This window comes from Bidens hawaiensis, unplaced genomic scaffold (genome assembly GCF_021521415.1).
Source record: "Bidens hawaiensis isolate Kalapana, Puna unplaced genomic scaffold, B.hawaiensis_p1.1 tig00011184_1, whole genome shotgun sequence".
Lineage (NCBI taxonomy): Eukaryota > Viridiplantae > Streptophyta > Magnoliopsida > Asterales > Asteraceae > Bidens > Bidens hawaiensis.
The window spans coordinates 135136-151314 of record NW_027491867.1 but is presented as its reverse complement, the minus strand read 5'-3'; the positions used below and the strand labels follow the sequence as shown (position 1 = coordinate 151314).

The window sequence follows — 16179 nt, the reverse complement described above, 5'->3', positions numbered from 1 at the left end:
GTATCCTATATATGATTTCTTTCGAGAACTATTTGAGTTAAAATGTTTTCTTTAGTCTAGTCACGTATCGTAATATTAAAAGATATTTTTTTAATTGAGAATTTAAAAAAAACTGCTTAAAAACAAATTTAGTTTTTATATATTAAAAAAAAAGTTGTCAGAGATTTTTTTTAGATTGTTTATTTTTACTAAAAGCATAAAATAAAGAATTTACGAAAACTCACAAAAATAAAATCGTGATATGCCCAAAGAGATATCAATACATTGACCAAAGAATGAAAACGAGTACCACTACCGGTTTGGATAATACTGAAACATTTACCGAATTCAGGGGCGGCCTAAGAGGTGTGCAGGGCACCTTTTTCGGGGGCACAAATTATATAGGGCTATTTTAGACATTTTCTACACATAAATTTCCGGCAGGTGGGATTGCTGCAGCGATGAACACTTAGGAGGGAAGACATGAAAGAGAAGACTATTTTATGGTCTTGGATCGATATAGAGTTATTTTAGACATTTTCTTAAAAACCTTGTTCAATCATTTTTTCTTTTTTTTTAATCTTTTTTATGTCTTTTCAGTTGATTTTTTCATAATTAAAGTAACAAAATATCATAAATTGGTTGTGGCTCAATGGTAGAAAACTCATTTTACTAGTAAAAGGTATGAGGTTCAAACCTCATTATCACCAATTTATATGGGAGATATGAGGGATGACCCTGGCTTGCCAGGGTTCGAGTCCTGATCTCACCCGGTTTTACCGGCCCCTCGCTGTCGTGCCGTTTGGCGGGCGTGGAGGTTGGGTTTTATCCGGGAAATCCCTCAATAGGTGGACCGCTAGGGGTTCCGTCGTCCGGACTCGTGGCCGGCTCGGACTACCTTTAGCCAATGAGGTCCGTGTACGGAATACCCGGCGGCGTTACTTAGTTGGTCGTTCCAAAAAAATAATAATAATAAAAAAATATCTAGGAATGGTTACAATTTATTTCGGTGTTTAGTCGATGTTTATGTACGACGTATATGATGTACATATTTTGATACTTTTAATGTTATAACTTTATTCTCATTTAAAAAAATTAGCTTATATCTTATATATTTCGTTACTCGTGAGGGCCTACGGGTCTTTTTATTTCAGCTCGGCCGGGTATATAAATTCTCGGAGACGGCCCTGGTACCGATCGATATTGTTCGGTCGGAATCGGTTCGGTAATACTTGTGCGATACCGGAAATCTTATAACTTACGTTCCAATTAAAAACTATATTATGAATATAAATCCAACTATATATAGTTTCACAACCGAAGAAGCAAGATCATCGCTTCGAACCAACGACCAACAATATTACAAACTGTTTTTTATTACGTAAACACCGATATACAAGATTACATCATATCAGTTTTTATTATGTTGCTTACATAAACCAAGACAGTATATATTAATTATTTCCTTTTGACCATGAGCCATATACTTAAGGTGAAGGTGAAGGTGAAGGTGAAGGTGAAGGTGATGGTGTAAGGACTATGACATCTTCCTTATCGGCACTGGGAGGAAACGGGACAGTGCAACATGGGTAACCGGGGTAGCAGCAAACCTCGTCTGGACGTTCGTCAAACGGAAATGTTTCGCTGCCATTGTTGTAGTAGTCGTAGTTCCAACCACCACGAGTGTTATGATCATGCATACTATCATAAACCTTCTCATCATCATTGTGGCTTTGCTTGTTTTTTGGTTACTATATGTGTGGTTATTTATACAAGAGAATATGTCCTTTCAAACGGCAAGACAACTAACATGCAAACTAAATATTCGGATATACATAGGTCCTACCAATTTCAAAAACATGTATCTTTTTCTTAGATAATATCAAGGGTTTTATGGTGTATATATCTAAGTGGCAAGTTCGAAAAATTTTACTCATTCGGCTCATGCTTTATTGTTTATGTGCCCAATGGGTCACATATAAAGGCGTGGACTCTGGAGGTGTAAAAAAAACGGTTTGGGACTGGTTCATGGCAAACCGACCCGAACCAGTTTGATAAGGGTTTCACTCAAACTGGTTTGTGAATCGACCCAAACTGCCGGTTTTGGTACCGGTTCCCCTTTTAAACAACCAAACCGGTTTAAAACCAAACCATTTTTAGGAAAACCATTTCTAAACCGGACAGAACAGACCTAGACCAGGACGGCCTCTCTTGCTTCTACACCGGTTTTGACCAAGCTTTGACCAAACCGATTTGGTTTGGGAAAACACCGGTTTTGTACACATGTAGTGTGGACTGTGGACCATGAATGAACAGAAGCGTTCACCATCAATTTTGTTTCGAACAAATAGAGTTCATGAGTTAATCCAGCGCAGAACCAGACTGAAATCTTGAGCTTGAGCTAGACTAAGATTTTTACCGATCCAGCCGGCAATAGCTAGGTTTTAAACAAGGCCAACCATGGCATATGGCAGAGTGGTCGACAGCCATAGGCCCGACTACCCGCTAGGCCTGATTTTTTTTTAATTATGTGTATTTTTATGACAAACTATATGTTAGCTTAATGTTTTAATTCAATTTCATAACAACTACCTTGGTGTAGTGACAAAGGGGTTCGACTCCCAACCAAAATGTTGTGGGTTACAGTCTCATTTGAGACCTGTTTAAGCTAATTTTAATACATTGGTTTTTTTAAACAACCCAAATCATAAGTAAGGAAGACAATTTAAAAATTAAATTGTTTAAACCAACAAAATAATAATTTTCCGTGAGGCCCAAAATATTTTTCGCTTTTGACCCAAATTTTATTTTCAATTCTAGTAGCCGGCCCTTGTTTTAAAATGTTGAAAAAAAATAAAATAAATTCTTCATTTTATGTATCGGATACCACAGAGTAAATATTAGGATACCCCTAGGTCCAAAATTGGTTTTGGATACCCCTGAATTTTTCTTTTAAATCCACCAATGCAACCTAGCTTGAGCTTGGCTCGTTTACAAACCGATCCTATTTTAAGCAAGATTCGAGCCATGAACTATTTGCATATTCCTAAGAACAAATCGCATAAAAGTATCGAACCGACGCGCTTCAGTTCCACCACAAACTCTCGTTTAACGCGCTTTTCCCATTTATACAGAGTGCACCTTTTATGTAACTTGACTGAAAATTAAAAAAAGAATGGACTAATTTTTCATTGAATGTACATGTTTTCTCTAACCATAGACTGTAAATGAACATACAAGATTTGGTTCCAAACATCTGGAACTCCAGGTAAGCACCAATGGCTGCAATCTTCGCCTTTCGATCCACCACCACCTTTTCTTCCATAAATTGACGGGTGACCATCGATTCTGTAATCTGACAAACGTGTTATGTTTAACAATTTGACATGCGTTTTCATCTGGTTAATAACCTCTTCAACAATCACATTTTTGCTCGGTTGGTTATTGTTGGCGGTTCGGTTTAGGGGTCTAGAAGCTTCTTTACAATGACCGCCTGCGTTCCACTCGCCTCCATTGAAATGGGAAGGGGCGGAAGTTCTGAACACCACATGTGTTTTTTTCGGATTTATGTATTAATCAACCCATGATGCCCATGTTGTCATGGATTTTCTGAAAGCTAATGTGGCATCAAGACGAGGGTGGATGGTGTCACCTTCCTGATAATAATTGACCCTGTAAATTATAGTGTTACATATCAAAAGTTTAAAGAACACTATTTTGTTGCACGAGACGAACAATTTTGACTTTTGTAGAGTCAAACTGTAAATTTGATCTAACTACATAATTTGATATAAAAGATTAGTCTAATTAAGGTAGAATCTGATTTGATGCTTCATAGATATGTTTTTCATTTTTATTTATTGTAATCAGAGACAAATTAATGTATATTTCTGAATAGTTGTGTATTTCATGTGTCATTCGCATTATATAATATTATGTGACATTATACAATATTATGTGTCTATACACGTAATATTGTATAATGAAAATGAACGTTAAATACGTAACTATTCATACATAAACTTTTGATTTGTGTCCAGTTTCAATATATTAATGAACATATCAATAGATGTATTTTGAGAAAGTTAACTAACAATTGAATGTTAGAATTTTGTAGGCATGTTTAATATGATATAGTAAGCATGTTTTTTTTAAAGGTTGGATCTCAAATTAATTTGTATTTGGGACATTTTAGAAACATCAAGACCTTTTTTTAACATATAGAAACCAAATTTAGCGGGACAAGTTAATAATTAGGTGCCGAATGGTGTAAGCTCACCCGGATCTTGTTTTATAATGGTTCCACCAATGAGCGGTATTGAAGATCAAAATATCAGCTCCTTTCCATCTTGATGAGCCTCTATCAACAGTATCAATCCTCAATGTTTGCATGCGTTTTCTACCGACCCTTGCCTTGCCCTCGTGAACCAAGAAGTGGGAAACATAATATTCAACCGTGCATTTATAATCCTGAAACCAAGAAATCAAGTCACAGAATATGAATGTCAAATTCACAAAAGAAATTTAGGAAGATAGATACAAATGGTTATTTGATTATTAAATAATTACCACGAATTTGAAAGAATAGTTTCCTTTCTCTTTAGTGATCCGTCGGCCCCGTGTCTCGTACACCTTTTTTGGATCTTTTATCGCACTCATTAACAAACATAACAAAGATTCCCATTGATTCCGGTTTATAGAATCGCCAACAAACACTACTCTTTTTCCCCTAATCAGTTCCAACATGTTTGTTGCATTGAACCTATGTAGAATCAAACCATTCGAAATCAAACACCAAACCACATTTACAAAACAAGAATTAGATAAGCACTTTAAAAACACAATCTAATCAAAGATAATAGCGTTCAAAACACAATCCAACCCAAGATAATAACATCCAAAACACAATCTACTCCTATGCAGTCAATCTCGGTGGTATCTCGGTTATCGGTCCTCATACAAATATCTGTCAAAATTTCGGTAAAATATCGGTATCGATAATATCGCCAATATTGACCAATATATCACCAACATTCCCGATATCAATGTTTTAAGTCTTAATTTTCAATTTTTGATGCCCCACCGATATCCTACCACGATAACCGATATCTCAAATATCTATCCTCAACCGATATCCGATATTTTTCCGCATTAACTGCATAGATCTACAAATAACTATTTGCAAGTGAAAAAGAAGCTCACCTTGGTATATCACAATCTTGAGGCTCCCACCTCCACTTCATATAATCTTTATCCAATCTCCCATTACCCTCACAATCAAACCCTTCATCAATAAAAGGACAACTAAAAGTATTATACAAAGGATAACCACCCTCCTCATCAAATACCCATTTCCCATTTGTCACATCACACATTAATCTTTCACCCTTTTCCCCCTCAACTTCTTCTTGAATCTTGTCACTAATATTATTATTATTATTATTATTATTATTATTATTATTACTACTCATAACCACAATTTGGCGCGAAACCACACCAAGATTCAGTTTTCTCCCAAACCCATCAAAAATGAACGAACTTTGTGACGAATTTGATGAATTCGAGGGGTTTCTGAAATGGGTTTGACTCAGATTGACCAGACGTGGAGTTGACGAGTTGGGATTTTGGCGGGAAAACGCATCTGGGAGTTGACCAAGATTCAGTTTTCTTCCAAACCCATCAAAATTTAACGAATTTTTTGACGGATTTGATGAATTCGAGGGTGTTGTGAAATGGGTTTGACTCACATTAAGCACACGTGGCGTGGATGAGTTGGAATTGAAGGTGGGTTTAATTTGAGTTAACTGGAAATGGGTTTCTTGATTGAGGATGATTAATGGGTCGGATTTGAAGAGCCAGAAAGAGAAAGAGGTTAGGAAGAGGATGGAGAAGCAGAGGGTTAGAGAGAAGAGGAAGAAGTTAGTGCGTTTGATTGAGAAACTTCGTTGTTTCTCCATGGACATGGACATGGATGGAGGTTGAAGATGAAGGATAATAAGAGGAGACAGTGACAGTGAATTGATACAGAAAAAATAAAGAGAGTGGGTGTGTGTGTTGCGTAATAGTTTTAGATTATTAAATGCTGATTAGATTACTGGCAAACACATGCGTCCACTTCTCACCTCGTTCGTCAGATACTCATTTAATGTCTCTTTTATTTTATTATTCTTGGGCTATGCAACGGGGGCGGGGCTACAAATGAGGCTGCGTGCGATATATGACGTACAGTCAGTAAATGGTGAGTTTTATTTTAAGGGTGTAATAACGTTGTAGCATCATATTTATATATATATGTATGTATGTATTTCACACGCACACAAACTATAATAATAATAATAATAATAATAAAATAACAAAGACAACTGGCGACAAAAACATCTCGCCCCTGCCCTTGTCGCCCCACATATCGTTGGGGGAGGTGTTGTCGCCCGATTATTGCCCAATTTGGCTATTTTGTCCCTCCAGTATAGGTAGCCTTACCATAACCTTTTTTATGACCACAGGGCACCACTTGCAGTCAGTGTCCTTGTATACTAATGGAGTGGTTGTTCATTAATAACGTAAATTTTTGAGACACCCATAGTAGGAGGGATGTTTTTAGGTTCAGATACCATATTGGTCTAAAAAACGTGCTAGATGTGAGGCGCAAACGCACCGAGGCACATGTGCAAACGTGCGGGCTTTGCCATTCAGAATGAAGCCTTCGGATACTCCCTCAAGGGTAAGAGTTGCTGATAGGATATAACGTTGCCACCAATTTGTCAAACACCGTATTTTTAGGTTGAGCGGGTATGGGTTCCGTTGGTTTATGATGAGTTGTCAAACGACGATTGGTTTTATTCAGGGTTCCTGAGAGGAACGTACCCCCCCCCCCCCCCTCTCTCATAATCCCAACCCGTCACATGTTACCCGTTACTAAGTATTATAAAATGAGTTTAACCCATCTAACCTTATTATCCTTATGCAATCATTAAGCTTAGGTGCGTTTGTTATCTTAAATAAAACCATATTCTATAACCTGCTGATCGATAATGACAATCTTAAATTTACCATTAACAAAATGAAGAAAAATACAACCAACATTGAGCAAAAATCAACTGCAAATCGAGTTTATATCAACATGCTATAAATATTGTTCTTAGAAACGAAAGTAAACGTCAGAGTATCATTAGGCAAGCAGTTCGTGTTAATTATTATTGATTTATTATTGGTCAATTTGTCATGGTTTATTTATAGATTATATTGTTTACATTATATAGCAAAAATTTGAACTCACAACCTCATAATGTGAGGGGAGCACCATGATACCGCTAGATCAATAGATCATGAGTTATACACATAATATAATATATTATTTGAATCCATTTGTATTAATTCACTAAAATCCAACATATAGCAATGTGAGGGTTTGCTTATTTGATAGAGGCATTTGTTTATATAAGAAGTAATAAATAAGACAAAATTATTTAAAACATTATATATATAAAAAGTTTCTTTAAACGCTTTGCAATGCATGGATTAGCTTTATAAAGCACTACTTTATAAAAACGATGGCGTGGTTGTCAAATACCATTAAACCACAACAATCGTCATTTCGAAATCTCCATATTAGTTCAGTAGTATAACTAGAACTTTTTAGGGATCTCCATATTAGTTTAGTAATAGAACTATAACTTTTAGTGATGTCATAATTTATTTTTCTATGTCAATTAGCTTATTTAATCAATTAATAATCATTAATTAGTATATGCAAGGTCTTCAATGTTTTTTTTAATAATACAACTTCTTCTCAAGACTTTTTTTACTATTGTCAATGAAATATTTAATAGATTTGATGATGAACGTTTAATATTGGGTTTATTCCAAAGTATCATAACAAAAAAATTGTAGTTATAATTAAAAACCAATCTACAAACTAAAACCTTTTATGTGAGGTTTGTTATTCTACATCAATTACTTCAATTAATCAATTAGTAATCATTAATTAGTACATGCAAGGTAATTAATATTTTTTAATAATCCAACTTCTTCTCCACACTTTGTTACTATTGTCAATGATATTTAACAGATTTGATGAACGTTTAATGACGGGTTTAAGTTTTATAACATTTTTTTTTGTTGTCGAACAACCAACAAATTTCAAGGGAACTCACCACCCGAAAGGCCACTGTGGTAAAATACTTGGCTCGCACATGACATTTTGTCACAAATGAGACTTAAACCCACGACCTTTTATAAACAAATATTTGTTTTGTATATAGATTATAATAGAAATATATGTTTAAAACCGTATAAGGTAGAAATAAAAAATAAAATAAGGGTGCTTAATTCAATAAAATAAATTCGTTTAATAATAAATATTAATTTCATCATTAGAAATACCCAGTAGTAAATAAAAAATATTTATTAAAAAAACCTTTGAAAAAGTTAATAAAAGTATAAAATTCGAGTCATGTGAATGGAGTGAAGTGCAAGTTCTCCATAAGACCATACAGTTCTCTCATTAGATGTCTTCTTTTTTCTTTTCAAGCTGTTGGGTCTATATTTCGTCATGCAATAGACTTACCAGTAGAGTGGCCTTAATTCCTATAAATTATTCAAATAGTTTGGCGGTTTAAAGCTCGCTCGAAGAAAGCTCCCTCTAAACCACATATAATGAGTTGAGTTGAGTTGACTCCTTAGAATTCGAATCAAGCTCACTGGTTAACTCACTCTTTGGTATGCTCAAGTTGACTATTGCCTGAACAAAGCGTGCATAAAGACCTATCACATGTTGCCAGAGATAGCACAAGGTTGTATGTGCTTACGGTTTAGTTTACATGTTTTTGTAAACACTTACAAGGGATATCATAAAATCCTCATGACAACTCAAGTAGATTATTGCCTGAATAAAGTGTGCGTAAAGGACTATCACACGTTCCAGAAATAAAGCAAGGTTGCATGTGCTTACGGTTTAGTTTACATGTTTTTGTAAACACAAGGGATATCATCAAAACCACATGACAGCAAATATTGCTACGACAAAATATCACTCATGTATATAAAGTAGTACAGAACTGAACCATATAATAAAAAAGGTAGAAATAATTGTTCTACAAGTTGCAAAAATAAAACGTTATGAAAATTGTTCAGACTGGTATAATTAGATAATGTCAAGAACAAACCCAACAGACCAATCAAATTGCTGATGTTGGCTTCAGCTTCTCCTTCAAGAACTCGCGTATGTGTTCACGCTTCCAGTTGTCAATTCTGCGTAAAATAACATCAGCATTAGGTCTTTAAAGTAACAAGCAATAAGCACAATCAACTTAATTAGACGTAACAATTAGACATATTTATCTTTGATAGGTCAAACGGGTAAATAAATAAATTGGCTATAAAGAGAAATAGAGTCAAACGGACCGAAACTTTTTTTTATCATATTTGGCAACTTATACATACATAAAGGTATAAAGCCCTTTGACCCTTTCAACTTTCTTTAAGTTCTCTTTACTATTTGCTACTTGTTTATGTATGCAAATGTTAGAAATAAAAATGGTTTTCCAAAAATCAACCAATTTTATCAAATAAAACGTTACTGAAGCATATAAAGAACTTAACAACAAACGCACCTTATAGTTTCTTTATGTTGTCCAGCATCATCCAACATGATCAGCTTTGGTGGCGCATTAAACGCATATTGAACTTTAACAGATGGAACCTTTTCCTTCTCGTCTTCAATGAAACTAACAATCTCTGGATAGAACACGAGTTTCCTCATACATACTTCCACAATCGCACCAGAATAGACAATCTGTAATCCATTATAGTTAAGCACAAACACTTCATATGAATTAAAATGATACACCTTCAAAGTACAAGACTGACAACAGAAAGTATAGAATAGAGACCTTGCTGGTAGAGTCATCAGAATCCTCAGTACAGCATTTTCTGCAATCAGACAGCAGTTCTGCAATGGATGAAACAAGTGCAAGTAAGTAGCCCACTTAGATTAATGTAGAAATCAAAAACATGATTATGCATTGGGTTAGGGTGTCATACAGTGTTGTAAAATCGGAATGACTGATTAATTTTCAGCTAATCGGTGCAACTAATCACTAGTCGGCCAAACTCGAATTTTTTGTATATATTTTTTGAAAGGCAATCGAACCTTAATTATAACCTGTTAGCCCCAATTATTGGTTTTTCTCACTGACTTGTTATGTTTATGTTTAATTGTTTTATGTTTAATTGCTTCAATCCGATTGATTAATCACTAGTTGGTACCCAACACCCGACTAGTGAGTTCTACGACACTGTTAAGTATTACTCCCTCCGTCCCTTTGAAAGTGTCCACATTTCCTGTTTAGTTTGTCCCATTAAAAAATGTTCACTTTCAAAATTTATTAACTAATTTCCAAATTTACCCTTACACAAATACAATCATTCAAACTTTCTTAAATTTTGTCTTTTTAAATATGTCAAGGGCATTATAGTCATTTGTTAAGCAAAAAATGCAATCATTCAAACTTTCTTAAATTTTGTGTTTTTCAAACCATGACATGACATTTGTAGAGGGACGGAGAGAGTATAAATTTAGGAATAAAAAACACATTAAATAAAGGTTTCAGATCACTAAAAGCAAGTGTTGGAATCAAAGCTTGTTATTCATAGTAATGCATTGAATTAGAGTTATCTTGCCTAATTTCAAAACCCTAGCTTCACTACCAGAAACAGAAACGATCGGTTCAGAGTACATCAAATACGAAATCAACTCAATCAAATTCAAAACGACAACAATTTACATGTATAATAATAATAATAATAATAATAATAATATGTAATCGTAGAAAGAGATAAACCTAACCTTGGTCCTTGACGTATTCAGCGAGAGCGTTACAATCGGAACAGAGGGCGAGACCTGTAAACCCTAGATCCTCACACTCCTTAGGGCTCAGCTGCTCTGCTCTTGAACAAACGAATACTACTACTAATAATAATAATACGGCACTAATTAAGCTCCGCATGTTTAAAGATCGATCAATTTTGCCACTGTTGATGAATGAATGAATGAGGTATTGACTTGAAGACGACGAAGCTTAATTCCTGGCTTCAGTCCTCGGATCCGTGTTTATTAATTATTACTCTGCCGGGTCTCCACATCAAATTGTTACTATACTAATTTTTATATAATAATTTTAGGAATTAAAATAAAATGTGAAATTTTTTACTCATTTTATGACTGAAAAAAAAAATGCTTAGAAGTATCATTTAGGCACGTGTATCAAGGTTTCACTTCGTATTCAAGTCGGGTGTCAACTAATATCATTTTCGTCTTATGTCTATGAAAACTTTTAAAACAATATTATACTTGGTCTCATATTTAAAGCACTCGTCCTGTATGTTTCGATGTACTTTGTTCATCAGTTTCGGGTTTGCTTATCATCCCTACTAACCGAATGTGGGCAACAAAGGGTGTTGTTTGATTTGATTTGGTTTTGGGGGATGTTTGGCCTAGCTTATGCTTATATCCATACACAAATAAGTTAACAATACCATATTCAAATAAGCTTCTTTAAATTAGCCTATATAAGCTAATAAGCTTAAGCTTAGAAAGCCAAACCAAACACCAAATAAACCTTATTTTGTAAAAAAAAAAAAAAACTATTATAAGCTTTGCTAAAAAAGCTAGGCCAAACACCCCCTTGGTCCTAACCAAACCAAAATCAAAACTATTGATTATAGAAGATAGTCAATGATCAGTTTTGGTTAATCAGTTTTAAGCATTGGTTAGGTTCAGTTCTATTAATCACATAATGAATGTGAGTCTGAAAATTTAAGTATAGCGAAAACTAAATCAGAATAATAATTTAGACCTGGAATTACAGTGGCCAAAAAAATGGTACAATTACGAAGATTTTGTACCTTTTCAGACATGGTTTGATCAATCAAACTCACCCTAGAGGCACCTGATTAGCTGAAGTGCCAGATTTCGTGCTCGAATTAATTAGGTGGTTAAGGGAGTACACCAGATAAATGCGGATTAAGGTCATTTGGATAATGAATATTGTGTTATTGGGTAGTTATTAAATGATTGTTCTAGCTGAATACAAAATTTGCTTATTCAAAAATGTATTTACACACGTGAAATTATGAAAATATACCTTCATATTCATTTATTCGTCTTATCTTTCTTGTATCCTAGATGAGCTTAAAAATGATATGACATTCTGTACAAGTAGAATTCATATAAAAGTGTGAACCATTTATGTCTTCTGTCTTGGACAATCTATATAAACCGCACCGCACCAAACCGCACACATACATAATGTATGATCTATATGCGCCACGTACGTATATAATGTATGGATGGAATACTAGATATATCAACATTTCAATATGTTAACCCTAAAGAGTATTTATAAATCTGATTATCAGTGTTAAGCAGATCATAATCCCTAAAAATAGTAGGTCCGTTAAAACAAGCACATCTCTGATCTCTCTTATTTGGATTTCAACCCCCCCCCCCCCCCCACACACACACCCACCCACCTCCCTCTTCAAACAAGTCTCTTTAACACCAGCCTTTTTTATAAGGCAGATCGGTTTAATTTGACGATTTCATAAATGCGATCCTAAAACTCTTCAAAATAGTAATCGCAGCGGAAGACCTTAATATGATTTGCATGTCACTTCACAATCAACTTATAGGTTAATGCAACTTGGGACCATATGTAGTCCAAGCAATGCAAGCTAAATACAAACATTGCTTAAAATTGAAAACCAATTCAGCCTTAAGCTCCCCACTCCCTTTTAGCTCTTTTGAGTGATCCAACACATAAATTATACACCATAAATATATCAACAAATCTAAACAACACATACCATTTTAACTCTTTAAATTAATTTACCTAAAGCATACACCACATATGCATCAATAGATCTAAAGGTACACAGAGAGCATAGAGGGGCTTTAAACCTGAAAACATTTCAAAAGTATTTTATGGATGAGAACATACTGTTAAAAGGTAATACAAGTATAACAAAAACACTCCAAAAGATAAAAATAATACCTGTCCGGTCAACAGAACAGAAACATAACTAGAAAGAAGTCAAAACAGACATCACTGATGTTTATTATCTTCTGCAGCTTTCTCTTCCTTCCCAAGAGCAACAACCAGTTTCTTCAAAATTGCTTCAACCGGCTGATGTGAATTCTCAACGGCCTTCGATATCGGCTGCCACTTTTCACCATGTTTCGGTTCAGCAGCAACACATTTCCTCAACACTTCCTTCTGCTGATCCTCAGTTCCATGCTGCAACTCAAACTTATAAAGCAAAGTCGAAAAGTCACCACCATCTGGTGCAAGAGTAACTGCACGGTTAAGCCACGCTCGGGCTTTATCCACCTTCCGATCTTGCCAAAACAGTTTCCCAATAGCAGCAATCACATTTGGATCATGTTCACATTTCTTATAAGCATCAGAACTCTTGGTCTTCCTTTGTGGTCTTGGAGCCATTTCAATAGAAGCAGCCCATAATATCCCACTAGTCGGGCATTCTTGCAACGCCTTTGCCATTAAAATATCAGCTTCTTTTTTTGACCCGTGTCTCGACTCGGCTCTAATCGCAGCAAGCCATAGTTCAGGGTTATTCGGGTTCCTTTTTCTAGCCATTGTAAGCACGGCCCGAACCTTACTCAACCCGCTCATTCATTCCTCAAGATTTGCAAGTGAGAGCCAAAGAGGAGTTGAATCCGGACACTGTTTTAAACCCGACTCATATGCGTCTTTTGCTTGTGGTAACCGACCTAACCGTTCTTCAAGCTGACCCAACATTAACCATAGTTTGAAAAAAGATGGGAATAATTTCAACCCTTCATCAAGCAACCGCCTTTCCTCTGAACTGTTACCGAGTTCTCGTTCAACAATAGCAGACTTCATCCAGACATGCTCAGTTCCACCACGTTCACACGCGCTTTAGCTAAAAGCATACGAGCCCGTTCGGGCTCGTTGTTTTCAAACTCAAGCTTAAAAGCAAGCCAGATTTCTTCAGATTTGGGGATTGCCGCATACGCTTCTTGAAGAATGTGTCTTGCTGCAGGTACATCACCAGCTAGCCACTTTTCCTTAGCACCCATTAACCATAACACCTCGGCTTGAGGAGTGTACGTAACTGCCTTACGAAGCAGTGCATCTAACGACTCACGGGTTCCATGAGCCTTTTCAAGCTGGGCTGCTTTAAGCCATACACTTTTCTTTGATTTAAAAGCAGCAATTGCGCACGCGTAAATAGCTCTAGCGGTTTCAATCGAGCCTCGTTTTTTACATTCTTCAGCATCAGCAACCCATATAACCTTACGGTCCTCGTCTTCCACACCAATCCCAATTGTATTATTAATAATCGCATTACACGCAACGGACCCGGCCCGTTCAGCAGCTTCAGCCTCCTTCATCCAGGCTTCTCTATCAATCTCTACACCTTCTTTCTGTAAAGCCCAAATACCCCTTTCTATAATCTTTCCAACCATTGATGTGTTTCCAAAAGCTTCTTCTAACTTGGCTGCGGTGATCCAAATTGCAGGTTCTTTAGGAAGCTTCTCACGTGCCCTGTTTAAAACCTTCTTTGCTGCATCATACTTTTCCAACCGAGCTAAAGCAAGCCACAATTCCACATGTAACGGGCAGCACTCAACAGCTCTTTGAAGCAAAAGCTTTGCATCATCTTCATTAGCAAGTTCCACAACCGCTTTCCATAGCCTAACAGAATCAGGAATGTTTTCAAGACCCTTTCTCAAAACCCTACTTTTACTGGCATCATCATGTTCAAGTTTTGCAGCTTGCATCCAGAGTTTAACCGAATTAGGGATTGCTTTAACACCTCTAGCAATCACAGCCTTGGCCTCATCTGGATTTGCTAACCGACATGCCTCAATCCACACGTCCCTCGTTCTTTGGACAAAAGTCTAGCTTTCTTAATATCCGAAATCTCAGCATCACTGGTAATCTTCATACTTTTCAGATCAGTCAAATACCCTTTCGGATCAACAACAGTTAAACCCGAAACAGAATCCGAGAGCCTATCCAACTTCAAAGACAAAACCTTCCCGCGACCTTCACCAACAGCAGTCAAATCTGGCGTTTGAGCATAAGGCGTCTCGGTTCCACCCACAGCTCTACTCTTCGGGTCCAAAGCAGTAACATGTTCCTTTTCTTGCCTAGCTTTCTCAAGCAGCGTATCCAGAACAGGCACAAAACTCTCGAATTTCTTCTTCTTATTCCTCAACGAATAATCCCCAATCTCCGGAATACTATCCCATTCCGCAGCAGACAACGTAACCAACTTCCTCTTAAGATCAGCAAACTGTTCGGTAATCTTCGGGTTGGAAGCTCTATACTTTTCAATCTCCTCCTTCAACCTAGCCTCCCTCCTATCTTTCCGTCTCGAATCCATCCTCTTATCAATCTCATCCCACACAGCATCCGCCTCTTTATCCTCCTCATCATACTCAGCCGAAGCAAACAACCCGAAATCATTCCCTTCAAACTCATCAAACTTCTGGTTCTCATCATATCCCTTATCCTCAGCTTCTTCCTCTTCTTCCTCCTCACCGTGACCCTTCCCTCGGCCCCGGCCTACACCTGACGGACCCGCAGCAGCAACCGCAGCCGCAGATCTGTCAGGAAGGTCAGGCGCCGCACGGGCGGGACCGATATCGGAACGGGTGGTGAAACCGGTGGCTCCACGACCTTATCCGGCTACATAATTGGGCGGAGGGCGTGTGTTGAGAAACTCTAACCTATTCTTCGGTGCAACAGGTGCTTGCATGATTGATTCCTAATTGTATGATAAAAAGTATTAATTAATTAATAATTCGAATTGAAATTTAATAATTATAAACGGAAACAAATAAACCCTAGGTGACACGTTTGGTAACTTAACGGTGTCTGTTACGTGTGGAAATGAATCAAAGGACGAAACTCCGATTAGCGGCGTACCGACGGTGGTGGTGGTGGTGGTGGCGGCGTTGGCAGATTGCGGTGGCCGGAAATCGGGATAACGGATGCGAATGAATAAAATGAAAAGTGTGATGATTTGTAAAAAGTTATATAATTTAACTTACTAACATTTGGTCGGTTAGTTTTAAGTCGGTTTAAGTGTGATAGAAACGGATTATGGGCCAAATCGAGCCGGTTTGATATTTGGTTTGGGTTGGGTTCA

The 16179-nt window shown here is 36.6% G+C and overlaps 2 protein-coding genes and 1 pseudogene across 2 annotated transcripts; all 3 read right to left on the bottom strand.

Annotated features, from left to right (window-relative positions):
* Nucleotides 1-2931: 2931 nt before the first annotated feature.
* Nucleotides 2932-5939, bottom strand: LOC143537336 (protein trichome birefringence-like 6). The gene is made up of 4 exons (XM_077031126.1): nucleotides 5182-5939; nucleotides 4549-4741; nucleotides 4259-4449; nucleotides 2932-3651 (listed from the first exon to the last, which is right to left on the bottom strand). The coding sequence occupies exons 1-4, from the start codon at nucleotides 5934-5936 to the stop codon at nucleotides 3552-3554; spliced, it is 1239 nt and encodes a 412-aa protein (XP_076887241.1). The 5' UTR covers nucleotides 5937-5939; the 3' UTR covers nucleotides 2932-3551.
* A 2837-nt stretch (nucleotides 5940-8776) lies between these two features.
* On the bottom strand, nucleotides 8777-11080 carry LOC143537334 (uncharacterized). The gene is made up of 5 exons (XM_077031125.1): nucleotides 10826-11080; nucleotides 9870-9928; nucleotides 9591-9772; nucleotides 8976-9228; nucleotides 8777-8836 (listed from the first exon to the last, which is right to left on the bottom strand). The coding sequence occupies exons 1-4, from the start codon at nucleotides 10983-10985 to the stop codon at nucleotides 9156-9158; spliced, it is 474 nt and encodes a 157-aa protein (XP_076887240.1). The 5' UTR covers nucleotides 10986-11080; the 3' UTR covers nucleotides 8777-8836; nucleotides 8976-9155.
* Nucleotides 11081-12945: 1865 nt separating this feature from the next.
* On the bottom strand, nucleotides 12946-15790 carry LOC143537349 (protein STABILIZED1 pseudogene; annotated as a pseudogene).
* Nucleotides 15791-16179: the final 389 nt, after the last annotated feature.